At 39.6% G+C, this 27,681-nt stretch overlaps 1 protein-coding gene across 4 annotated transcripts; it reads right to left on the bottom strand.

Moving 5' to 3' along the window:
- IL7R (interleukin 7 receptor) lies at positions 1-27,058 on the bottom strand. Of its 4 annotated transcripts, XM_055367717.2 has the most exons (10): positions 26,691-27,058; positions 23,444-23,581; positions 22,554-22,636; positions 18,622-18,760; positions 12,148-12,305; positions 8,399-8,556; positions 5,962-6,130; positions 5,069-5,162; positions 4,025-4,100; positions 1-3,629 (listed from the first exon to the last, which is right to left on the bottom strand). In XM_055367717.2, the coding sequence occupies exons 3-10, from the start codon at positions 22,633-22,635 to the stop codon at positions 3,126-3,128; spliced, it is 1,380 nt and encodes a 459-aa protein (XP_055223692.2). In that variant the 5' UTR covers position 22,636; positions 23,444-23,581; positions 26,691-27,058; the 3' UTR covers positions 1-3,125. The 4 variants fall into 4 exon arrangements, with proteins under 4 accessions (XP_055223692.2, XP_055223689.2, XP_063556891.1 ...); XM_055367714.2 differs by lacking the exon at positions 23,444-23,581 and having other exon boundaries at positions 26,691-26,926; XM_063700821.1 differs by lacking the exons at positions 23,444-23,581; positions 26,691-27,058 and having other exon boundaries at positions 22,554-22,808.
- Between the last annotated feature and the right edge of the window lie 623 nt (positions 27,059-27,681).

Here is a 27,681-nt window from a genome sequence, read left to right as displayed (position 1 = left end):
AAGAGTTCTATAGCATTTAATTAAATATGAGATGGTTATTACATACATTGTACGCTTATATACTAAGCAGCTCTGCGAAATGTTTGCAATGCATGTGGATAGTACACGGTCAAATCAGAGATCTTTACTGTAGTGAACAATGGATATTTTAAAGAATAGTCCCAACAATAAACCACAGAGCTGACAAAAATGCCACCTAATCTGCATCATTTCCAGGAGCTCTGCCACATATTCTTCCTGGTGCGTACCAAGTCTCTTAGCCCCTCTAGAAGAGCTAAGAAAATGCAGGTATGCACCTCTGAACAGCCCATACTTGGCTTTTCTGAAGCAAATTCCCATGGAAACCACATTGAAAGAAGAGGCAAAGGCTGGTAGGAAATCAGCTGAATCAGCCTGGGTGCCCTAGACCCAGTCATGTTTGTTGGACCAAATTAGCTGTCTTTTCATTTCATGCTATATAGAACTGGCAGTTTACACTTCTGATTTATACATTGTCTCCGATCAGGAGGTTTATTTTTTTTTCCTAATAAAATCTGAAAGGAGATTGGGCAGAACCAATTAGTAATCTTACATTACACATTGTCCCTAGGTATATAATCAACAATTAACAGCAGTTATGATTATATGATTATAATACATGCATTTTAAATACTACAGTAACAGACAGAGGCTCAGACACTAAATTCCAATGATAACATATGCCAAACAACATTGAGACAAAGCATTTTAGAGCTGGAGATATCTCGATGTTTTTCTATGGTCATCTCTTCATTTCTTCGAGAGATTGTCTATTTATACCAGGGATACAAAATTACGGCCCCCAGTTCTGACTTAACGTGTGAGGTTGGGTAATTTACCTGTCTTCCTCTGTCCCAGTTTTCCCATAAGTCAAAGAAAATAACAATAAATACTTCAAAGAACCTCTGTGAATAAGGTATCAGAGACCTAGGTTTGGCATGAGATTTTGTGGAGCCTCCTATTTGAGACTTGACTCCCATTTCTACAAAAGGTAAAGAACTCCTGCCCACTGATGAAAAATGTCTTCTGCTGCCTACAAACCAGGCAGATTCTACTTTTCCTCCATGTAAATTTACATCATTTTTGTGGCATTTGCCCTGTCTCCAACAGGGCACTTTCAATATGGCTCTTTTATAGCATTTTATAATATAATAATAATTTGTTTACCAAGCAGTCACTTTCATTAGGTTTTGCAATTTATGAGGCAGAATGCCATCCTTTTATGTGTCTTTAGGTCCCCTGTGCCTAACAGTATGATTGACATGTAGCAGGCTTTCCATAAATGCCTATCAAGGAGGTGGAAGGAATGCTTATGGAAGTGCTTTGAAAATTGCAAAAGCACTAGGCAAACCTAAGGGATTATGGCATTGTATTTATTACTGCTGGTGCAGAGGAGAGCACTTCGGAAAGTAAAACATTCACCTGAAGAATAAGATGGTCTGATTTTACCAGTCCTTTAAGCCAACAGATAAGGTCCATTCATCCACAGTTAAAACCCCATTCACAGACAACACAAAACAAAACAAACAAGAAAACTAAAATATCAGAAACACCTAGTCCTCCTAAATAAAGTAAAAACAGAACAAAGAAGAAAATTCAAAACAGAAAAACAGTAACAACAAATCTCAAACAAAACCATGAACCTATGACCCCTTCTCTAGTTTTCTGTGCAGCATCTGCCCTTTGTGGTTCTGTGAACAGCCAGGGTTTGGAGGCCTGTGGGAGACAGGTTTGCTGCACTTTGCTGAGCTGACATTACTCAGTTGCCTTGACTTTGAGCTAGTCATTAGAAGTCAGTCTAGACCAAGAAAGGCAAGATGATAAATGTCAAGCATTAATAATACGTCTCTTCCGTATATCTTCAAGAATGTAGCCACAGTCAGTTCACTCATTGCATGTACTTCTAACTCTTTCTCCCTGAAGTTTGTGGCAGCCTCTATTGCTGGAGAACTTGGGACAATTTAGGGATGAATTTAGGTTGGGGTAGTGTCTATACACATGGGAGGGGTCATGCCTCCTCTCACTCGTCAAACGTACCCATGTCCAGGGTCAGCGACAGGTTCCTCTGAGATCATGGACGGATGCAGTTGGGTGGTAGCAGCAAGAGAATCACTGTCTTGGTAACAAACAAAAGAAATTGTGAGTTTCTAATTTATTCCCTCTTGAGCTTATTTTCAGAAAAATGAAATCAAATGGGCTTCATGGCTTTTTCTTGACTTCTTTACCTTCTTTTGACATGGCTGGTCATGGGACTTCACACCCGCAAGACTGTTTCTCCCCCTCTTTCTTTCTCATAGCCATTTTAATTTAAGTGATGATATGTATGTTCACATTTGTCTGGGGACAGTCCTAGTTTTTGCTCATTGTCCCGGAGGGATTATATGTAAGTTTCCCTTTCACTTTCCAAACTGACTCAGTTTGGATCATAAATTATCTAGGCACACCCTGTTACTAGTGACGTTTGGAACTCAAGAATAGGGCAGTCCTCAGTGAAGAGAAAGGCACATGGCTCAGGGAACTGCAATTAGACTCCCAGCCATCATATCTTCGTCCTCCCTTCACTGTGTGAACAACTTGGACAAGTTACTTAACTCCTTAGTTCTGAATTTAATGATCTATAAAAAAGAGAGTAGTCATAGTAATTGCACACACCTCCCAGGATTATTGTCAGGATGGAGTGAGACAAGGTGCGCAGAGCACTTGCAAAGCACTGGATATATATTAAATCTTAATAATGGCAACTATCATTTTTTATTTTCCTTTCTTTCTTTCCTCTCATGCTCTCTTCCTGCCTTCCTCACTCCTCAATCATTTCCTTTACTCTTTCATTCTTTCCTCTTTTTTTTTTTTTAAATAGCTGAATCATTGGGTCACCTTAAACCTTGTGACCAAATCCACATGGTAGAAGCAGGATGCTCTTGACTCATGTTGAGTGCCACTGAGCTCAGGAAGAGTGGTCAAAGCAATGTTTCAGAATCTTGCAGACTGTGTAGTGGGGTTTTTCTAATTTTGTCTTCTCTGTGCTGTGAGGGAGACTAGGAACTCTAGACTTCCCTTTTAAATCATCTTTGTCGCTCACGGTAAGTTCAGTCTGGGTTTCTTACACTTCACTGGTTTTGGTAGAAGCTGGACATGGTGACATATGCTTCTTCTTGATTTGATCCCAGGGAAGTAAGAATGGGCTGACCCTGAGCAACCGGGTTCAATGTCAGGATTCCAGATTGGAGAGAAAATGGAGGGGGCAGGGTGCTGTTCGTAGTCCCAAGGCTAAGCAGGAGGTCCTGGTACACATGAGGCCCATTCTTGCCACTCTCCCTGCAGTCTAGGGACCTGGAAGAGGAGAGAATAGGGGCGTCACATGCACTGACATTCCCAGCCAGGCATGTGAGGGATGAATCTCTTCCAAAGCTTTCTGGAGTGATGACTACATCCTCAGACGGGCAGGTGGGGCTCTGCACATCCCCTCCAAGCCTCTGCTTCTCAGATTCTTCTAGTTGCTGAAGAAACGTATCTTGCAGAAAACCTTCCACTTCATCTCTAGCTTGAATGTCATCCACCCTATGAATCTGGCAGTCCAGGAAACTTTCAGGATTGAAACTCACATTTAAATTCTGCACAGAAAAAGGAGAAAAGGTATTAAGATGGCACCAGAGAGAAACACCACCAAATGTTCAGTTCAGGAGTAGGTCTAAAGAGTTTTCTGACAGGGAATGTCACAGAATTGCCCGCATGTTCCTCAATGGACTCTTTGCTTCTGGAGCTTCTGAGACACTTCAAGACTTGAAGTGACCACTGGCTGTACCCTCCAGCCCCAGGGAGCCCAGAAGTTCTGAGATGTGTATCTTATTTCAGTTCCCTACTGCAGCTAGGGTCTTAGGAGGGACCCTAGTTACAGGATGAATCAAATACCAAAAGGTGAGGTTCAACTGTTCCTTGTCCTGGAATATCATTCTTGGCCACTGGGATGTTGCCAACACAACACTTTTTAAGCACCAAAAGCACTCACCTTTCTTGGTTTCTTACAAAGATGTTCCAGAGTCTTCTTATGATCGGGGAGACTGGGCCATACGATAGGCTTAATCCTGAAATCAGAGAACATTGATAGATGAAGTGAACGGCAAAGAGCACAGGCACACTGAGTCTTCCCACTTATTCTGAGCTTGGAATCAGAAGAACAGATTTCTAGTCTTGGCTCTAACACAATTAGGTGGGTGACCATGGACAAGAGACTGGCTTTCTCTGGGCCTCGGGGCCCTATCAATTCAAGGAGGGGTTGGACCAGAGACCACAGCTATCAATCCGTTCTGTGAACAAGACATGACAATAATATACCTCTGGGAAAAAGCCCTAGAGGGAAGGAACACCAAGGCTTGCAAGGAGGTAGTTTTGGTGGAGCTATGGAAGTACAGTTTGACCCCGTTGTTTACTCCCAATTTAAGTATTGTCTTTTTATTCCTTCTCTTTACTGACAGCAGCTCTGGCAGCTAATTTTGGTGGAAGTGGGGGAATATTTTCAAGTTACCCGGGGAAATTGCTTAGTACTTTCAAGGCAGTACTTTTCAAATGGGTATTTGTAATCCTGGGGATATGTAGCCTTCTGCCAAGGGCATTCTCCTAGAATAGTAAGTAATTTAACAAGTGCATGTTTAAAACATCATTTTTATGATGAAACAAACATAGCCTTAGCATGGATTAGAATACAAAATCCCATGAATTTATATGCTTAAAGTCAAGACTTCAAGTACATTGTGCATTTGCCGTGAATGATGGCTTCTGCAACCTTCAGGAGATACTGGAAGAAAAGCTTGGGAAACATTGCATTACAGAATTCTTACTTTGGGGACAGGGTTTGCCTAATGTCCAGTTAATACCTTTTTGCCTCTTATGAAATTAACTGTGGAAATTCGCTGAGGATAGAGAGGGATACTGGGCACTAAATTCGTGAAATGCCTTAATCCCCTTTGTGGTTTTCTCATCAATAAATGGGGCTTAAGCTCTGACTGTCCGTGATCCCACACAATCACCCTCTTTATTAGTTGAAGAAGGTCACCTTTTTTTCCATAACACACAGGCCAATATGACCAACAGAGCGACAGAGAAAAAACTCAAAATGCTGATGGTTAGTAAGATAGGATCCATCTCCCCTGGAAAACAAGAATAGATCATGGTGAGCATTCAGTAGCCATGCAGTGGGGGTAGGGTCTCAGGGTTCTTTGCATTTACTTAGTAATGTGGGCCCACTTATTATTTCCTGAAAGTTGCTTTTCAGTTAAGAGAAATATTTGACAGCTTTATGGAGGGATTTTGGTTTAAAAGGCATTGACTTGGGTGACCAGGCCCAGAGCATCTGCCACTTGAAATGTAAACGTGATCTAGCATCAAAGGTACCAATGCTCTCTTCCCTTCTTGACTTTCTACCAAAGAAAAGAAGCCAGAGCAGGAGATGATGAGAGGGATGTTCACCCCTGTTGCAAATTCTAGGGAGGAGATGTCTCAGTTCCTACACATTCTCAGTTCCAGTCCCAAAGACATCTTCATCCTTCTGGAAAAGGAGACATAGGACAGACGCACTTGCCTGCATACCTGACACCAATAAAGGTGCTTCTTAAAGGGGCCTTAGAGACAGCAGCCATGGGGTCCCAGGCTAAATTGGTTAACTGGACGTAGTGGGTGGGGATTTTGTTCAAAATGTATGGCAGCTTCCAGGAACACAGATGGCTTGTACTAATTCTCAGCTAATAAGGACCCCACTCCCTCTGCTTCCTTGTTCTTCACAAAAGGGGCAAAGACAGCAGGCAAGTCATTCTCCAAAGAAAGTGTAAGAGTGCCCTCCAAGGGTGTCCTATTTTGCAGGTTAGTTTCAACAATCTTCCTCTCACTTGCTCCCACACTTGGACATGCAAAGCACTCTGAGGGAACAAAAACTCTACCACCATTCCTTACCTGAGCTATTATTGATCTCTGGAGTTCTGAAGTAATAACTTGGACTCCATTCACTCCAGAAGCCTTTAAAATAGTGATCAGGGATGGATCGAACTTTAATCTCATACATTGCTGCCGGTTGGAGCTTTCTCTGCAGGAGTGTCAGCTTTGTGCTGGATAAATTCACACGCTAGAGAGTAGAGTGCAGTTACATTCTTAGGATGGGAAAAGAGGTGTTGCCTAAATCTCCCAAATCATTTCAATTGGGATTCCTTTAGTCCCATAAGCATTCTCTGAAGTTGTCTCATATTTGTTAGAATAAGGAGCTCTGATATGTAAAGGAGTCAACAGCAAAATTAGGGACAGAATCTGAGCTTGTAAAGGATGTTGTGAGTGGTCAAGGAGGAGAGTGAAATGATGGGTCTTATTCAGGTGAGTTAGGCACTGCCCAGGCTCTCCCTTTCCACACTTCAATATCTTCTTCTTTTCTCTCTATCCTTTCACATATTAAGGGGAGATGAAAGGTTAGGTTAGGTTAGTGAGCAGGAATCATTTCTCTCCAGAAAGATGCCATTTTACATTGTGAATAGTGATATAGAGACAAAAGTCTCCCCCACACAGTGTATTATCTTTAAGATTAAAAAAAAAACCACTCTATCAATTTGACAGATAAAAAGAAGTCCATTGCTATTTATATCTGTATTTATTTGATAATTAGTTCATTTTCATGTATTTATTGAATTTATCTATTCCATACTTTATGAGATTTTTCCAATTTTTTTGCTCATTTTTCTATTGTGATATTTGTTTTTTAATGATTTATAAGAGTTCTTTATCTATTAATGATACTAACCATCTATCAGCTGTTTATGTGGCAATTTAAGCTTACTTTTAAATTTGCATTTTTGATTTTTGATTATTGTGTGTGTTGACATATATAAACCTCCACTTTTTATGTAGTTGTGTGTCTCAATCCTTTCTTTTCTTCAACAGATTTGATGCTTAGAATGTTCTTCTCATGTCAAGATTATGTAAACATTTGGCTATAATTTTTCTAGTTTGTTTAGAGTTTCACTTTTATATAATTTCCTTAAATCATCTGGTATTTTGTTGTTGTTATATGAAGGTGCCTAGGCATTTAGTTTAATTTTTTTTAATTAAAACAATTTTTGGCTGGCGTGTTGGCTTATGCCTGTAATCTCAGCACTTTGGGAGGCCGAGGTGGGCAGATCACCTGAGGTGAAGAGTTCAAGACCAGCCTGGCCAACATGGTGAAACCCCAGCTCTACAAAAATACAAAAATTAGCCGGGCATGATGGCGGGTGCCTGTAATCACAGGTACTTGGGAGGCTGAGATGGGAGAATTGCTTGAACCCAGGAGGCGGAGGTTGCAGTGAGCCAAGATGGCGCCATTGCACTCCAACCTGGATGACTGAGCAAGACTCGATCTCAAAAAAATTCATGTATTTATTGAATTTATCTATTTATTTATTTTTTTAGTTAACTAATTGTCCTGGCAGCATTTATTCATAATCCTTCCTTTCTCCACTAAGTTGCTTTTCGATTGGTGCAATTTTCAGATGAATAAGGAAAGATGGCAGGATCAAGGGTGGGGTGGGTGAGTAGAAGGAGGGAGCAGGTGGTTTGGGGCAGTTGTTACATTTATGCAAGTGGCATCTTGCATCACACTGCAAACAAACAAGGCCAATCCTGGCCTGAAAAAACAGGACAGCAAGAATAAGAAGGACTTGAGGAAGAGAAATCATCATCTCTTCTTCGTCTCTGAGGTGCAGAAGGAACAGAAGTTAGGTTGGTGGGTTAAGAGAAATCTCATAACCTGGTACACTCCACTCTTCTGCCACCTCCTCCCCAGAATAAATTTCAGGGACTGCCAAATCATTCCAACCTCAACAAATCATGAAGAGAGCATCTAAGTAACTCTCCTGATTATGAAGGGTAAAAATTAAGCCGTTACTTCAAAAACCAAGATCTTGGGCTTTAAAATAAAAACAAAACAAAGGCAAACATTATGCCTCTTTTCTTTACCTCATGCTGGTCCCATGAATCTCATAAACCAGAATGTGGCTACGACTTGGTGATCATAAGCAGATATACATTTTGCCTGATTTGCCTGTGAAAGTGGCACTAGACATGACACTTTTTGAGGCCCCTGAATACAGAGGATTAATTTGGCCTCAATCTATATTGTTATCCAACTCACTAACGTAGAAACATTCTGAAGACCAAAATTAGAGCAGAAGAAAACAACCAGAGCTAGAAGAGTATGCATCAGGGAAGATCCAGGTTTTCGTGGGGCCAATATTGGGAGATTCTTTCAGTAGAAGGTAGATTTTGAAAGCAAAATTGTTGGGCCCTCCCAGGGGAAACGCACTACTAGGCCAACAAAATAGAAAACATTCATAAGTTTTTATTTTATTAATGTAGCTGAACTACATACCATCCATTTGTTTTCATCCTTTTCCTGGCGGTAAGCTACATCGTGCATTAAAACTTTTACATACTTCTTTTGCAAGTGTGATGTATTAAATGTCACCACAAAGTCATTGGCTCCTTCACGATAGATGACAGTCAGGTCAAAAGGAGCCTCAGGTTTAACTGGAAAAGAAAAAGAAATAAATTATGTCTAAAGGGCAGCCAAGGAAATAATTATAGTATTTAAAATTCGTCTCCTCTGCAAGTCACTTTGACCCTTTTTGTGTCAGTAAATGGCCAACTATTCAGAAAACCATTTCTTCTTCCTGGGTTTAAATCCAGTCCACATTCTCCAACCTCTCTTGCAGTGGGGTGTGGCCTTGTGAGTGAGGTGGGCAGAAGAAATGCACACCCACTTCCACCCTGGCCCAGACACACACCCATGTGTGACTCCTCTGCTCTGTCCTCTTCCACCACTTGGAGTCCTGCATTACAGACGGTGGAGCCACAGGATGGAAAGTGCCCTGAATACCGCTTGGAGAAGCCCCAGCTGCAGGTTAGAAACATCCATTTTGACTCTGATGTGAGTGAGAAATAAACTTACGGTGTTTGAGATATCATATGTTTGGGGGCTTATTTGTTACAGCAGCTAGTGTTAATTTTACACTAAAACACGTCCACTTTGCCTTTTGAATATTGGAGAACTTGTTACTAATGAGCCCCAAAGCAGGAGTATTTAAACTCTGAGTCTTCATTCTTGTAATCAAATTAGGTTATATGCTGTGAACCTTGCACCTCATCTCAGCTACAGTGACATGAAGGGTCTGCATCCTGGCCCTGGCTAAGACCTTCCAGAATGTCCTCAGGGGGTCCCCTCTGTCAGTCTCACTGCCTTAATGCTGAATTCCTCTTGGGCCTCTCCCTACTGCCTTCCTGCCTTGCAGGGTTGCTGTTAGGATCAAATGCTCCACACATGCTAAGCTGTTGGAGGGAGATTGGTATTATTTCAGGCAGAACAAACCCAGAGAAAGGTATCGATTTCCTAGAAAGGTCCTGAGACTTCCCTGTCCTGGCCTCTTGGCTGCTTGTTGATCACAACCTGGGAAGTTAGTTGTCTGGGGGTGGGGGTGCTACTTCTTGCATGACTGATCTCAGGCGCAGTTGTTCACAAGAAGATGCGTGTTCATCAAACTTTCACTCAGTAGAGAGTGAGCTGGGATTTAGAGTTACTTGCCGGCCCAATAAAATGCAACCCACATGGCAGAGTTGGGCCCAGCTCTTGTTGTAGTCACTTGTTTGTAGTGGTGACTGCCTGTTTCTGCTGCTTTGCCTTAGAGGTACTGAAAAAAAAGTAATGACTTTGTTTTTCACCCTTGGATGTGTTGTAAAAGGGGAAGTTTATCAAAAGGGAAAATGCCCTGGACTTAGAGGGAGGCAGGAGGAAAGGCAGTGGGTGGAGAACAGCCAAACAGAGAATGCTGGCAATGCCTTTGCCCCTCTCTCTTGCTCCTGCTCTCCATTCCATTCTCAACAAGGCCTTCTGAGCTGAAGCCCCGGCCCTGTGCCCATCTTTTAATAATAGAGGAATTAAAGGAAGAACACATCTCCTAAGTACTGCATGCTTTGCTTATGCTGTCTTCAAACAATAGTCACTTATCACCAGCATATTGATAAGGAAACTGAATTTCAGAGAAGTTAATTACATTCAGGCCTCTGTAAAATGGTTTAAAGGATTCAAATCCAGTTCTTTGATTCTGAGGCTCACTCTTCTTCGTTTAGCTTTTGTTTCTCTACCTTGTTACATATCACAATGGCTGGTCCTCGTGCCCTCTGGACAGTTCTGCCTCAAGCCCAAATGATTTCTTTGAGCAAATTAGAAAAAGGGGCTCATTCATCAAGCAATACTTTAGAGGGAATAGATTCTTGTACAATCTGAATAATCATATCAATCTACTCTGCTAAGAGAAGTGGGAAGGCAGGAAGCTTCCCTCTTCAGCCTTACTGGGTTGGAAGATGCTTAAACAAGGGGAAGTGAGGGTGCAGGTGGTGGCAGTGGAGCGCTGGCTCTGGGGCTCAATCAGAAGCATCCAGTTTAAACTCACTTAAACGGTAGTTCCATTAATGAAGTGTCCCATTAGGACCTAGAAGGAGATGCTACTGTGAAACATGCCTCCACCACCTCTCTTCCTGCTTGTCCAGGGGTGCTTGCCATAGCCCCAAGAGACTCACACTACCCCTTCCAAAGGGGCCTATGCCATCAGCAGTGTGTGTACCATACGTACCTCTCCCCCTTGCCGTTCGGATGAGGCATGTCAGATTTGCAGTCTGCTGGGGGATGGAGACTGCAAGTGCATTGAGCATGTGGGATATGGGGATTTGGAGGTGGCAGATGTCACCTGGAGGCTCTTGGTGTGTTGTGAGTGCTTATGTGCATGTAAGGGCTTGCATGCTGGTGTGGAGTTTTCTAAGAATGGGCTCTCCCCTGATGCTCCAGGACCTTGTCAGAAGACTGAGAACCTCTGCCTTCTCTGCTCACTCTCAGAGAACTGAATGTATATTTGCAATGTAAATGGTGAACCTTTAGATATGGTGCCCTATCCATAGAGGCCTCATCTCCAAATGATCAGAACCCAACTTTTTATAACTTCAGAGATACCCTGTTGTTGTCAAACCCAGTCCTCTGCCCCTAACCAGGACCCACACTGGTCATGGCCAGTGCTGCTTCTGTGTGGCCAACATGCACAGCCATCTGCCTAATGTCTCTTTTCTACTACATTTGCTTTTTCACAAGTTAATTGTTCACACATGGAACTTCTGCTTTAACTCTCTATTTTATCATCTTAGTGAAACAAAACTGAGACAAAGCTGAGCTAGGTTTCTTACTCTTTCTTATCTCTAATGAGTATTGCTCTCTTACCTTTAATTTACTTTTTGAGGGTTGAAGGGGGAGCAAATAGGGAATGCTAAAAGTATTTTTAAGACATGGTTAACATTTAAATCAGTAAACTTTGAGTAAAGTAGATTGCCTTCCATGATGTGGTGGGCATCACCTCATCAGTAGAAGGCCTCTAGAGCAAAGACAGAGGTTCCCTGAAGAAGAAGCAAGTCTGTCTCAAGAGTACAATACAGAAAATCTGCTTGAGTTTCTTGCCCTGCGGAATTTAGACTCAATACTGCACTCTTTCCTGAATTTCTAGCCTACTGGCTTGCCTTATGGATTTTTGCGATTGCCAGTTCCCACAACCACAAAAGTCAATTTCTTAATAGAAATCTCTCCTATCAATCATCTATCTATCTATCCTCCTATTGATTCCCTTTTTTTTGTAGAAAACTCTGACTAATAGAGAAGGCATATATATTTTTTAAAATAACTTGATAAGTTAGCTAAACTTACTCAGAATGTTGTGGGGATTTGGGGAGAAGACCACAAGGAATTTGGGAGAAGGACAGGTGAGGAAGGAAAGGACAGATAAGGAAGGAAAGGACACCTGTGGATGGATGACAGGAAGCCCAGCTCCAGTTAGCCACTTCATGTAGGTTTGCACAAACACTGTCTTTCACAGCTGGGTTTGAAGATCCTCAGAATTCTTTCATGGCAGGAAAGTATAAATTTCAAGCTTTTCATTTATTATAAAAATTTGCAGTAGGGAATTAGCTATTATCTATTGCCAATTGTTTCCACTATTTGTCTACTTTTAACCTACAGAATGTCCAGACACAGTGTTTTCAGGTATCCCAAAAGTAACAACCATACTCTTATATACAACTTCTTACCTATAGTGGTTAGGTCTATTTTTTTGCAAGTTAGACTCTTTTCTCCAACCTTCACACATATATTGCTCTTTCCAATCAGTAAGAATTTCTTTGTCTCGATGAAATATATCTCTTGTAGTTTCCTGAAATTCAGGCACTTTACCTCCACGAGGGCCCCACTGTAGGAATAAAAAGGGGATATGTCTTGATTCAGGTAGGAGTTCCTGTATACAGTGGAATAGTATCATATGTGCATTGATGTATGTTTGACTTTAACTCTGTTCATAGGTATGTGGGTGGGTGAGTGGGGAGGCATGTTCAGGAATGAGAGATAATGAATTAAAATCTTATGGCCTTCTGCTGCTATGATACTTAGTGATGATTTACTTAGAATTAGATGCAATTGAACCTGAAATAGTCAAGACACATTTATAAAATTATGGGAAATGTCTATATTTTTATAATTGATCATTGAAAAACAAATATTTTGTTTAGATAAAAAAGTAATTGCTTTTTTTGATGTTCCATAGGAATATATGTGAGAAATAAGAGCTGTAAAAAATATTGATTAAAAAAAGTGTTAAAGAAAATGATAACATAGTATAAAGGGTATATACATAATATCACATATACTTGATGGGTAACATAAGGGATTTTCATAGGTAATTTTGGCTGGTGAACCCTAACAAGAGTGGTTAAGAAAACAAAATATATAAATTACTAATATCTAGAATGTAAGAGGAGATATCACTATGGAACATGCAGATATTAAAAGTATACTAAGGAAATTTTAAATGTTATTTTAATGTATATAATAACTTAGATGTAATGAAAATGTTTTTATAAACACAAATTAGTAAATCTGACCCACATAGAAATGGAATATTTCAATAATTATATTTCTCTCAAAGAAATTAAACTTATTATCCATAAACTTCCCCCCAAAGAAAACTCTATGCCTGATGGTTATATTCTGGTAAATTCTATCAAATGTATAAGGAAAGAAATAGTGTCAATCTGACACAAATTCTTTTAGAAACTGGAGGAGGAATGACCCTTCTCAACCTATTTTTTGAAGCTAGCTTAATCCTGGTACCCAAACCTGGCCAAAATATTAGAGAAAAGAAGTTGATAGACAAATATCCCTCAAAAATGTATAAGCAAACTTTCACAAGAAAATACTAACACACTAATTTTAATACATAATTGTAAAGTAGGGCACATCTCAGGAAACCAAAGCAGGTTAAACATTCAAAAATTAATCAATATAATTTGCCATGTTAACAGACTAGAAGACATAAATAACCTGGTTATAGTCAATCGATGCATTCAAAGCATAATTTAATAACATGAATGCATCTATTCATGTTAAAAACTCACAGCAAATAAGAAATAGAAAGATACTTCCTCAATCCGATAAAGAGCATTTACAAAAGCCTATAGTTAATATCATATTTAATGCTGAAATTGTGAACATGAATTGTTTCCCTAAGACCAGGACATTACAGGAATATACACTTTCACCATTTCTATTCAGTGGTGTACAGGAGGTTTTAGCCAATGCATAAGACATGAGAAACAAATAAACGCAATTTGATTTGCGTTTCTCTGATGGCCAGTGATGATGAGCATTTTTTCATGTGTCTTTTGGCTGCATAAATGTCTTCTTTTGAGAAGTGTCTGTTCATATCCTTCGCCCACTTTTTCATGGGGTTGTTTGTTTTTTCTTGTAAATTTGTTTGAGTTCATTGTAGATTCTGAATATTAGCCATCATTGGCCATCAGAGAAATGCAAATCAAAACCACAATGAGATACCATCTCACACCAGTTAGAATGGCGATCATTAAAAAGTCAGGAAACAACAGGGGCTGGAGGGAATGTGGAGAAATAGGGACACTTTTACACTGTCAGTGGGACTGTAAACTAGTTCAACCATTGTGGAAGACAGTGTGGCGATTCCTCAAGGATCTAGAACTAGAAATACTATTCGATGCAGCCATCCCATTACTGGGTATATACCCAAAGGAGTATAAATCATGCTGCTATAAAGACACATGCACATGTATGATTATTGCGGCACTATTCACAGTAGCAAAGACTTGGAACCAAGCCAAATGTCCATCAATGATAGACTGGATTAAGAAAATGTGGCACATATACACCATGGAATACTATGCAGCCATAAAAAAGGATGAATTCATGTCCTTTGTAGGGACATGGATGAAGCTGGAAACCATCATTCTCAGCAAACTATCACAAGGACAAAAAAATCAAACACTGCATGTTCTCACTCATAGATGGGAATTGAACAATAAGAACACTTGGACACAGGAAGGGGAACATCACACACCAGGGCCTGTCATAGGTGGAAGAAGGGGGTAGGGAAAGCATTAGGAGATATACCTAATGTAAACGATGAGTTAATGGGTGCAGCACACCAACATGGCACATGTATACATATGTAACAAACCTACACGTTGTGCAAATGTACCCTAGAACTTAAAGTATAATAATAATAAAAAAAACTAAATTTAAAGGCTAAAACTGTAGAACATTTAAAAGAAAACATGAGAAAATATCTTCCCAACTTTGGGAGTAGGCAAAGTTATCTTAGGAAGGATACAAAAAGCACTACATATAAAAGAAAATAAATGATATATTAGACTCCATCAAAATAAAAAAAAAACTCTTGCTTATTAAAACGCACCAGTAAGAAAATAAAATGGCAAACTTCAGAATAGGAAATAGATGCAATACATCTATCTGACAAAGGAAATGTATACAGAATGTATAAAGAACTCATATCCAGCAATAACAAAAGGACAAATAATTCAGTACTTTTAACAGATACTAGCCCAAAGAAGACAGGCAAAAGACCAAGTATATGAAAAGCTGTTCAACATTTGTTATTTGAGAAATGCGAATTAAAAACCTAACGAGATACTATCCCAAAGTCAAACGTTGCGAATGATGTATAGTTCTCATGCATCGCTGGGAGGAGAGTAGAATGGTATAACCACTTTGAAAAACTGTTGGGCAGTTTCTTATAAACTTAGATACATGCTTACCTTATGACACAGCAATTCCATTCTGAGGTTTTATACCCCAGAGAAATGAAAATATATATACACAGACTGATTTGTCCAAGAATGTGAACAGCAACCTAAAAAATAATAGTCTCAAACTTGAAAAAACACAAATGTTCATCGAGAAGAGAAAGAATTAAAAATTTGTGGTGTATTCATACAGTTGAATTACTACTTAGCAATTGAAAAGATGAGTTATGAGATGGACATCAACATGGCTAACTCTCACAAACACTGGTTAAATGAAAGAAGACAGAAAAGAATAAAGAGTATTCTATTAATAAGAATGATCAGAAACTGGCAAAAACCAAAGGGTAATAGAATTGAGAATTTTGATTGCTCCTGGGGTATGAAGATTGACTGGAAAGGAACATGAAGCATCCTTCTAGGGGAAAAAAAAGTTCCGTATCTTTATCATTGGAATGGCTACAGGTCATAGACATTTCTCCCAATTCACTTAATTTTTGTGCATTTTACCACATGTAAATTTTACCCCTAAAATGCATTGTAATCAAACAAGAAAGCAAAGAAAAATAAGTAAGTAATGTAAAAATTAAAGAAGTAACAAAGGTATATATTCTCATTGTAAAGGTAGAATAAAAGTAATATCATAGGGTTATTTTCCTTTCCCAACCCTAAATTTAATTTTCCTCTTCTGTGATAAACACAGTTACCAATTTGTTTTTCCTATGTGCTCTTTAAGCTCAGCCAAATAGCTCTAAAGAGGTATAACTGGGTCAAATTGGAAGTGAAGATCTGGGCAGAAAAGAAGTTCCTCTGGGTAAGTTTGCATATATGAAAGAATTCTTTCCATTAACCGATGTAATTTTGTTTAAATCCTAAGGAGTGTGTTCTAGGAAGGCCTTTTACTACCTACAACCCACAATGTGTGTTGGCTTCCCTTGGTGAACTGGATGTGTGTACACTCTTCTCTGCATGTGCTCAAATGAGTCCTTTCGAGAATGGTTCCTGGACTCTGCACAAAAAGAGGAACCTGTTTGTCTGGCTTCGAGTGAGCTGGCCAGGAGGTTAAAAGCAGGGGAGAGTGCCCTAGCTTTCGGTACAGAATATTTCACCTTTGGTTTATTGTGGTCTGAGAGTGACTGGTTAAGCTCCTACAGTCATGAAAACTAGAGATTGGTGAAGAAATGTTAAGTTAATTAACTGGCTAAATGTGTTGATTATTTTGGGGACATTCCTTAAAACTGTTCTCCCAAATCGTTACTTTTGTTAACTGCTATCTTTTAGGGTGTGCGATTGTTTAGGCTTTAAAGAGTAGGTGTGTATGTGTGTGTGTGTCTCAAAGTTACTAGGGAGTTGTGTTCCTTGTTGGGGTAGATAGGCTTTCCCAACTTGGAACAGGATACAAATAAAAACCGAATTTTTGGGTAAGCTAGACAGATACCAGGGAATAAGCTTAGGACAAACATCAGGTGGAAAGATCTGAAGATGGTAATGTTGTCACGATTTGATAAATAAATATAGAAGGGGAGACTGGGAGCGGGGTCCCATTTCTGAATTTTAGGTAAACATGGGATGTGGAGAAACTAGGACAATAACTTTTAGTTCAATCCTTGAGTATAGAATATATTTGTAAGGAAAGTATGTGTGAAATATCCAATTACAGGCCCCAACCTGTAGCAAGTTTCTGGTACTGTTGGGAATTTAAGGAGGATCTAAAATGGTATCCTCAGCTCATTCCCATGATTTTGAGAATGAAATTAATGAGCAATGGACAATCAAGGATGACTGTATGGCTGTTTTGTGAAACTGGGCATCCTTTTAAGGGCTCTGAACTCCAGGAGTTCATCTATTAAAGAGCTCATACATATATTTTCCACTGAAAACATTTATTTCTTAAGGCAGTCCCTTTCCAACTGAAATATCTGAATCCAATTGGAAAACCCAAATAGAGGAGGCTCTGGACAGATTACAATATGACAGGAAAAGTCAAGAGATATGTTAAAGGGTAAGTGTGTTCGAGTGGGCAAGGAAGTGGTCAAATATGGTGTGAATGAAAGTGAACAGAAAGGTCAACCTCAGCTTGGCCAAGAGAAACCAGGATGAACACTCAGCCCACCAGCCAGCTGGTTAAAGAAGCCAAAGTCAAACCTCCGTGTGGGAGAGTGATTTGCCCATGAAAATGAGTGCATTGTTTGAATGAGTTGTTTGGCTGTTTTAGTGCAATCCATTTCCAGCCTAGATTGTGGACATCGAACTGGTTCAGGTTCTTTTGACATATTTTATTCCTGGAAAATGTGTTAGGGAAGTGAACAGAGGCAGACAGAGAACACAGTACACTACTCAAGTCCAAGAGCATGTTTATCTAAGGACTGCAGCAGAAAGCACTCCATAAATAGATGCAGGAAGCTCCCATAAATTGACATAAACTGGAATTCAGGGATTGTTTGGACTATAGACTACGGAGAATTGTCTCAGTGTCTATGGAATGTAGGAAGCCTTCTATTACTACTGGTGGATCCTGATTTACTTTGCTCACTAGGACACTAACTAAAAAGTAGGTCATTCGGATACGGATTTGGAGATAGCCTCAGGTCAGAATTTCAAGCTAGAGTAGTTTCTCAAATCACCAGAGATAGTAATCCTTGGCAACAAGAGATGACTTATGGATGAAGGAGAAGGAGAAGATAAAGTTCCCTGAGACCTTTAGTAAACTTTCAAACCAGACTCTTTTTCTTTGCCTTTTCTGTGAGACCTTGTGAAACAAAATGCCAACTTATTCCTGTGGATTTTTGGAAAATTTACATTGAGAGGATCATCTGAAGTCAAATTGTGTCGAGATGGTAGAAGTTAGGTCAATATTCACAGAATTATAATTTAATGTTGCTTCCCCATTACTCGTCATTCACTGGCCGACTATTTGGAATGATTTATATGATGAAATTATTTAACCATTACAGCCTTCCTGTGAGGCAGGTTATCTCATTTTACAGGTGAGGAAACTGAGGCATAGATACATTACATAACTTTCTCTAGGTCAAAAAGCTAGTAAGCACTGGTATTGGGATTGGAAACAAGGCAGTTTAACTCTCAGATGCAACTTAAAGACACTGGATTGTCTCGTGTTGGGCAAACAGATTTTTGGTGAGGAGTGTTGTAGGAGACGCAGGATTTAAATTCTGATATGAAGTTGGGAGGGATGTGGGATCCCCAAGATCCAGAGCGTCATTTGACTGAGTCTCAGGGTCTGAAAGCTAAACCGTGAGAGGAGCTTTGTATGAGTGTTCTTGGTGAAGGACAAGGAGTTTCAGGAGGCCTTTGGGAATTCCTTAGATGTTAACATTTGTTAATTAGGCCACATATTCTTTCTTTCGCAGCTATTAAAAAGAGCATATGAAAAGAGAGACAGAGGATGTCTAAGCAACCATTAAAACCGCCATCCCTCACCATATTTCAAATTCCAGATTTGTGGTGTTGACATCTGGGTCCTCAAAAGCACAGGTCAGTGAGTGCTGCGATCCATTCACTTCCAACTGGCTATAGCATGAGAATGAGTAGTCATCCAGTTCTGCATCTTCCAAGTCTCCTGGGGATGAACAAACATGCAGCTGTTAATGAAACAAATAAATGCATCCTTTTGAAATATGGCATGACCTTAATAAAATAGCAGACTCTGTGGCAGACATGAAATAGTAATGGATTATGTAGTATCTAAGGAAGGAAAGCCCAAGGGCAAAGACAAGAAAAATGCTTCAAAACCAACCAACCAACAAAAAACAAAAACCAAAAACGCTCAATGCTAACAGAGTTTTCCAATAGAAAAAAAAAATCCATCATAATGAGTAAGTAACCTCCAAATATTTCTGAGTTAAAGAACCAGAGGCACTGAACACATTCTTTTCTGTATTTAAACTGGAGTTTTTTCTGCTACATTTGTTACATTGATTGTTCATATTATTTCAAAGAAGAGACACTTTATTTCCATTATCCCCATGCTACCTAATCTCACTTTTCACTTTATTACAAATCATAATTTATTCCCTCCCTAGTATCTTTTTTTGTCTTAAATGAAGGACAATGATAACTATCTTGCAGTCAGAATTTTGCTTTTTTAAGAGGTCACTTTCCCTTGCCTAAAAAGGCATCCCATCTAAAAGTGGCACTGATTATTTCCATTGTCTTAAGCTACTGACTGAGACAAACGTGATTAGGGAAAAAGAATTAGATCTGGCAGGACTCCGATTTGGTGAAACTTCCTGTGAATGTTGTACATACTGCTTCTATTCTTATAGATTCTTCTATAGACGCAGTATCTGATAGATTCTAGCAGGATGCTGGAAGAAAGTGGGGAACCAGATTTTTTTTTTTTTGCTATTACTTTTGGAAAGTGTAATCTGTCACACATAGTATTTGGTTTCTTAAGCTGTGTTGTAGACCCTATAATGAAATCTACATTTTGTATGTATGTTTTACATGATAGGAAAGTGAGGCTGAAATAAATATGTCAGAAAATATACACCCACTGGGACCTGAGAAAATCTGGAGTAAGAAAAGCCATTCTCAGAGTGCTCAAGTGTGAGCCTCGGACTGCTTCCATGTATTTTTGGTTCATCAGTACTAGAAATTAGATGCTTCCAAGGCTTTACACTGGAGACAGAATATACTAAAATCGAATCCCAGTTGATTGTCCCAGAGACCAAGGGCTGTCCGAATAGCACTTTCTTTACTTAAATAACTCAGTAGGGAAAATGGGAAAGTTAGTAAAGCTGATTGTGAATGGACCAACCAGTTGAATGACAGGTTGGTTCAGTCAAAGCAACAAATCTCAAACAGCCCTAGCTAGACCATGGGTGTGGGCACTGCTCACAACCACAGGCATTTGTTTTTCTGGCCATTCCCAGAATCCATCCAGCTCACAGTTCTGCCACCAGCAAAAGCTCTTTATTTAATTTCAGCAGGGTATGGCCCTCCTTCTGATGACAGCACGAAATAAGAGAGACAGCCCACTAATTTTGTAGACTTAGATTTCTTCCCTGTGCAGTGGTAGCTTTCTAAATGCAGTGGTTCTGACCTTACATGGCAGTCCTCACACTGTCCTGACATTTTCTCTTCCACCAATTCTATACACAGAACATACATTATTATTTGGATTCAGACTTCCTGTGGGTCGGCTTTGTCTTCACGATTCTTCAATAGAGACAGCACACTCTAGCAGATGTCAGCACCCACATAGCAAAGGACTCCCACTGCCACTCAGTCTGGCAAAGCATACAATATACAATGAGCCATTTATACACTGTTTCCTGCACCTAAAATGGCTGTGTTTTAGGAAGCAGCTCACTGGCTTTTCAGTAGATATTATGGGGCAGAGTTGCTTTGTAACCAAGAAAAATTCCCTTCAATGACTTATAAAACGTGATGGCATTTTACAAAAAGGATATTCTACATGACGTGAGCTGAAAAATTCTTGGCTAAGAGTAGTTAATGTACACAGTGGTTAAGACCTGTGGTGTCAGAGCTGGACAGATGTGCGTTTAAATTCTGGATACTCTACCTGTGGTCCTCTGTGAGGTAGGCAAGTTCTCTAAGACATGTGTTCTAATATGTAAACTCATGCTATGAGCAATCACTGAATGGATATTTACAAAGAGGTAGCTTAGAACACAGTAAGGATTTAATAGGGATTAGCTATGAGTTTAATATTTTCTGAGAAATAAGTAATGAAAAGGTAAAATAAGAATTCTAATTCTGAAAATATACACGAAACATTTGAGCTTCTCTTTAAAAAGTTTATGTCAATTGATGGTGTTATAATTACTATGGTTTTGAAATTTCATAGAGCTTTTGAATAATGAGTTAATCTATTATTCTTTAAATGCTCAATAATTAATATTATTCATATTTAAATAGGTATCTAGACATATTTATCCATAAAAATTTAAATTTTGTGGAATATGTATCATAGGCAAGCCAGTGTCATCTAGAAGTCTTCTTCCTACTGAATGGAGTTAGTTGATTAATAGTGTAAATGATTTGGATTTTTACAAAGTATCCCTTTCTTCTCTTGATCATCCTTGTGATGATCAGAAAATTGACAACTTTCAACAAGCAGCAACTGAATGTGAATTCCTATACCCCAAACTGGGAAGTATTTTGACATAGTCATGTGAATAGGGTAATTATACATCTTCTAAAAAATCTGAAACTTAAAAAGTTGGAGTGAAAACCCAGCTTTCAACTAGCATTCTTATATATTTTAAAAATAGTATGATCACCAGGGTGAAATAGTGAGTACAGATGGCACGAAAGAGAGTAAGATTTATGTTTCCTGCCTCACATCAGTCTTTGTGGAAATCCAAGGCAAAGTTTAGCATAGAATAATAATCATCCCCCATAAAGTGAGTCATATACTGTAAAAACTGTCAAACTCTCTGACAATTCCCTTAATGAGAAAATTCTAGGGATTTCCATCCTTCGTAATTACATGACTCAAAATATATAAGCTGAGTCATTAGGCTGATGTGTTTGATATTGTCTATAGCCAAATAGTTTTTAACTCTTAAAGAGAAAGGGCTTAATTTGCAGGAGCAAGTTGATGGTCTAAATTCCCACATGCCTCCTGCTGCTGTTAGAAGCTTCTGCCTAGTTTTGTTATAATTACAATGTGTTTATGTATGGGCAGGGTTGGCTTCTCGGTACTAAGTTTTTTAGATCCCAAAAAGAATTATTACATATGGCCAATTTGTTTGCGTGGAGGCAATTCAGTGTATTTCAATGAGTAAACTCATTTAGATCTCTCTCTAGTCAGTTATTTACTTAAAATCTCACATAAATCTCTCAAAACTAAAGTATTTTGAAAACACTTTCAAAAGTTATTGGATGTCTACTATATTCTAGCCACTGATTTAGGTGCTGAGGATATAGCACTGGTCACTGAAGACAAAGCTATTGCTTCTGCACGTTACCTCATCCTGAAAGTTATGCTTTCAGGATTTCTTAAAAAGTCAAACAAAATGAATCCAGTTTGATCTCCTGACAAGGTAAAATTACTTTGGACATTTTCCTACAAGTACAGTCATAGCATCTACATGAGCATTCTTTTTGTAAGAGCAGAGTAATCATTCAACATTTAAGACCTACACTTGGGAGTGAAATGCATTCCTTCTTGAGAATACTGAGGTCTTATAAACCACCCATAGTATTGATCCCCTGCCCCCTGTCATGGTGGTTAGAACATTAAAAAAAATGACTGAATATGTGGGAAATTCTCAAACTGCATTCAAACCCGGTGCCTGACTCAGGTCTGTTAGGGAACTGAGTAACCTGAAACCATGCTACAGATAATCCAAAATCCATAAGAAAAGTTAGAAATGACTCACCATTTTGAGCATAGCCACTTTCTCCAGAAACGACTTGAAGTAAAGAAAAAACCATGCCAAAAGTTGTACCTAGAATTGTCATTCTGAGAGAGAAAGAGAGAGAGAGTAGATGTGTGAGCCAGTGTGTATGAAATGAATGAGAGGAAGAGGAAGGGAGGGAGGGAGGAAGACAGAGAAGCTTAGATCTAGGGCTTTATACTTATCTAACCACAGACAAGGGAAGTATAAACACAGCAAAAAAGAAGGCAAGTTCCAGAAACAGGAAGTCTGAGTAAAAGTATTGCTGCTGTAAGCAGAGGTCAAGGACATGAAGAGACAGAGCCTCTGAAATTATTGTTCCTCCTGGATATTCCCTGCAGCCCCCACACTTACTGTGCTTACTTCAGAGTAAGGCAGTAGATTCACACCTAGGCTCAAGCTATCTTAGGCTAGAGGCTACTTTATTTTTTTAATTTTTATTTTTTTGAGACAGAGTCTTGCTTTGTTGCCCAGGCTGGAGTACAATAGCATGATCTCGGCTCACTGCAATTTCCACCTCCCAGGTTCAAGCAATTCTCCTGCCTCAGCCTCCTGAGTAGCTAGGACTACAGGCAAATGCCACCATGCCAGCCTAATTTTTGTGTTTTCAGTGGAGACGGGGTTTTGCCATGTTGGCCAGGCTTGTCTCGAACTCCTGACCTCAAGTGATCTGCCTGCCTCAGCCTCCCAAAGTGCTAGGATTACAGGCGTGAGACACCGCTCCTGACTAAGGGCCCACTTTAAAAGAATCTGAAGATGAAAATTCAAATTTACAAAGTGAATCAATTGGTTGTTTGGAGTGAGTTTTGATTTAAAGAAACAGTCTGCACTATGTGAAGTACTTTATTGTGGGTTTGTTTTAAATAGCTTACCTCCAACTTCCAAGTTTCACAAGAATAGCAGTTTTTCTCTTTTGTTCTCTGTGTATCCCTGGTATTTACTCATATCTTACACACCACAGTAGGCATTCAAGAATTATTTGTTTAGGGCAGGGGCTGGCAAACTATGACCTAGGGAACAAGTTTTTAAAAAATTATTCATTTATTTTTTCTTTTTCAAAAGATCTTTTTTTTTTTTTTTCCCAAGTAAGCCTTGGGACCAAATTTAATCTACCACCTGTTTTTGCAAATAACGTTTCATTGGAATACAGCCTCACCCATTTGTGTATCATCTACAGCTGCTTTTATGCAACAATGGCAGAGCTAAGTAGATGAGATAGAGACTGTATTGTACAAAAGGTGTAAAATCTTTACTATCTGACCCTTTGTAGAAAAAGTCTGCTGACCTCTTGTTTAAAGGATAAAGTAGGTACTTTCTTAGTGTATTTAAAACAGGATTCTATTTGTGAAAATTTGATTGCCACACAACTTTTCAGGTACACATAGTACATATGAACTACATTAGTGCCTAGGTATACGGGGCAGAAGTCTGAGACCATGGCATAGAAAATTCAGACTCCCCCAAACCTGTATGCCAGTCAAAAGCCTTCCTAATATGGTCTCATGGTTAAAGTGGTGATATTTGTAAAGCCTGACTGCTTCTTGGTAACTGTTGGATTTTTTTTTCTTTTTCTTGAAAAAAATAATCTAACCTGGATTCAGGCCATAAAACTCTATGTTTGATTCACAGTGGCTCTCTTTTGGAAAGTTGCCACAAGACTGCAGTTATAAGGTGAGGAGTGCAGAGAAACTAAATGATCAGTGAGTTATGAACTTCTGCTGGATTCACTGTCATTAGGTAGAATTGCTCCCATGGGCCTGTGAAATGGCTAAAATTAGCAGAGACAAGCAACAACCCCCCAGGTGTAAAGCAAATCGGAGAGACTTTAAAAGACTCATGATTTAGCTTGTCCCATCATTACAATTATTTGACAATAACGAAGTAAGAAAAAAAGGAGTTGGGACATTTGTACCAGTCTCTGGATCCTCCTTTTCAGTTTTAAGACAGACTCGGTCTGCACCAGTTATAATGCCACACTTTGGAGTATAGGCTCAAGGAATACTTCGGAGCAAGAATCCAACTGAAGGGGACATATTCCATCTTCTCCATTTGTCAGGGCCTTCTCTGGGCATTTCAAAACCCTTCCAAGCCAAATAAAGAGTGACAATTTTGTGCATCGATAATAATTTATGTCCTCATTTCTAATCTTGTTTTGAAAGCTTGGTTAGAAAATTGTAAGCCTGATTCACAAAAATTGGTATGTTTTGTACACTGAGCTAAATACCCTTTCAAGAAAGCTATAATTACAGATTCCCATGAATTAAGCAAATGTTCAAGGAGAAATCCCAAATTATATCTATCTACCAACGCAGATCTCCTAAACTGCTAACAGATTGTCACTTCATGGGTGAGTAACTGGGTTATGTCTCTTTAAATTCTCTTGTTTATCATTTAAGTGGACTATCATTTTGATTGTATCTCTTTCCTTTAGTTGTGAAGATGTAAAAGAACAAAGCCAAGACACAATATTTTGGTACAGCATGTGCCGGTTTGTTCTGGGGATTTCCACAGGGGTGCTTACTCTTGGGTGGGGCAGGAGATGCTGAAAAGACCTCAGAGAGAAGCCTAAAGTGTGGGGAGCTCAAAGAAAAATGACATGCGTCACCAGTCCTTCTAGAGATTGTGGGGGAACAACAGTGCCTTCTCTCTTTCCTCACTCAGGTCTTGTTAGTCCTTTGGAGACTTAGGAAAGCTGAGGAAGAACCACCTAGTTCACCCTATCCCCCAGGTAACAAACATTTACTGTATTACTTTGTCATTACTTTTGTGAGACAAGCACAGAAAGAAGAAAAGAGGATGAGGAACACTATTTGGGGACACTCAAGTCTCCAAATGTGAAATCAGGAGGGAAGCATTGGACTGTGGTAGAAGCAAGCAGTTTGGCGTGGCAACTGACTTGGACATATTTCTTCTCCTCCTCTTCACCCATCACTTCCTTTCATGGCTACATTTTCTCGTCTCTCTTTTGTACTTTGTCTTCCTTCAGTCTGATGAGTTTGTATGATGTAGTGAATCATTAAAAAGGAAAGCCAGCTGGGTGCAGTGGCTCATGCCTGTAATCCCAACACCTTGGGAAGCTGAGGTGGGCAGATCACTTGAGCTCAGGAGTTCAAGACCAGCCCTAATAAACATAGTGAGACTCTGTCTCTGCAGAAAATAGAAAACTTAGCCAGGTGTGGTGGGGCCCGCCTGTAGTCCCGGCTACTCAGGGCTGCAGTGAACCGAGATTGCACAGTGAACTGAGATTGCACCACTCCACTCTAGCCTGAGTGACAGAGTGACAGTCTGCCTCAAAAAAAAAAAAAAAAAAAAAAAAGCCATTTGATTCTTTCTCATACACAAGCAGAACACACTGACCTTGTTAAGACTCCTGATACCAGTTGGCCAAGTCTCCTTTTCTTCCTTTCTTGTAATTGTTCAGGCTATTTGCCCAACAGGCAAAACACAAAAAAGACTTTCTTTTATCTTCAGATTGCAATAAGTTCTGTGGTGTTCCTATATAACCGGTAGAGTCTTAGCAAGTTCAGAGAACTTATCTTTTAACAAGATTGAGATCCTAAAATGTTAGAGGGGTATATGCATTATTTGGTTGTTTGTTGTTTGTTAACTGGATAAAAATCTAGCCCAGATCTTCCTTTTTTTTTTTTTTTTTTTTCCTGATTAGTAAGGACAAAGGTTTTCCTGGGAAAATTCAGGCTGAGCATCTTGTCTTATTACTAATGTTTACTATCTGGATCCATCTATTAGGAACAGAAATTTTGACTCTATTCTCTACAGAAATGATGAATTTAGTTGGACAGATACCAGTGTATCATGAGAACCCTGGGAAACAAACTGTTTCAAGGACAAAAGCATTCCTCTGACTCAGTTTTTAGATGAAGCTTATAAAATAATCCTTAAGCCTTTAGCAATTTGTCCTAAATGAGGATGATTTAAAAGTCACTCACCTTGGGACTATATATTGAAGGACAATAAAGTGAAACAGCAATAATAACAGGCAGTAAATGTTGCAACAGTAATAACCTGGGTAAAATCTGATGTTTGAAAAATACTGAAAACACATTCTATGACACATTCTATAAAATCTGTATGACCTGCCCCCACCTACTGTCAACTTACCTTTCTTAACAGGTTTTATCCTTAAGGTGGAAAACAATCTTGGGCACCAGCTTTCTTATTAAAAAAAAAAAAATCCAGCCCTGCTCTAGAGAGAGGCTGGGGACCACAAGAGCTGTGGACAAAAAAACAAACAACAAACAAACAAACAAAACCCAACATCCAAGGGTGTCAAGCAGGTGACGATGGCTGTAGGAAAGCTAATGCCACTCTGGTCCTAAATGAATAGTCTCTAGCATTTGATCAACATGTGCTGAGTCAGTCCCTACGGTTCTGAGGGGGAGTCCCAGCATCTTGAAGTTTCATTTCCAGGAGCATGACATTTTCCTTGTTGTGGCTCTTCTTTCATTTCCCTTTCCTCCTTCCCCCACGTCTTCAGCCTCATGTCTTGCTGCCATTTGTGTTCTTTCTGGGCAGAGTTTGAAATGTCATACTATTTTCACCTTTATGAGATTTTAGCCTCTGTCTCTGGATGCAATAAAAATGGAAACTTTGAGTACCAACCTTTCACTCTTTGCTGACGACATTTCTGCCAGAAAGTGAGTGGTATTTCAATTTCAGTACATGCCCACATTTTGATAAAACAGTGAACAAGAGGGCTGACCCTGGGAAGAGTGGTGAGAGTGGTATGCCTTCTGGCAAAGGCTGAGTCACAGTGCCCCTTTGGGCAGCGGGAGCCAGTGTGGTGTCCCTGCAGCTCAGTGTCTCCCTCTCTGGCCTTCCCAGCAGACAAACAGTTCACAGCAGCTCCTGCTGCCCACTCCACTGTCAGACACAGTGCCCCACTGTGTTTCTGAGAAAAGTCTGGATCAAGCAACCCCATTCTGGGTGCCAGCCTGTGCCCCTGCACACAGTACTTGCCTCAGGGTAAGCTCCATTCCTGCAGAGTGGTTCCTGAGGGACCACAGTTGGTGGCCACACCGTGCAGGCCGTTTCCAAATCTGGACCACTGGGAGAACTAGCAAGAGCCCTCAATTCTACTCTGAAGCTTCCT

This window comes from Gorilla gorilla, chromosome 19 (assembly GCF_029281585.2).
Source record: "Gorilla gorilla gorilla isolate KB3781 chromosome 19, NHGRI_mGorGor1-v2.1_pri, whole genome shotgun sequence".
Taxonomy (NCBI): Eukaryota; Metazoa; Chordata; class Mammalia; order Primates; family Hominidae; genus Gorilla; species Gorilla gorilla.
Note: the sequence above shows the minus strand (reverse complement) of the source record. Positions and strands in the feature narration are given on the sequence as shown.

Coding starts and splice junctions, on each gene's coding strand:
- IL7R (XM_055367717.2), bottom strand. CDS start 22,635: ATGACAATTCTAGGTACAACTTTTGGCATGGTTTTTTCTTTACTTCAA. Junction 8,557..12,147: donor AATAGACCTAACCACTATAG/GTAAGAAGTTGT, acceptor TTTCTTTTCCAG/TTAAACCTGAGGCTCCTTTT. Junction 4,101..5,068: donor TGTGTGTTATGGAAAAAAAG/GTGACCTTCTTC, acceptor CTCTGATTTCAG/GATTAAGCCTATCGTATGGC.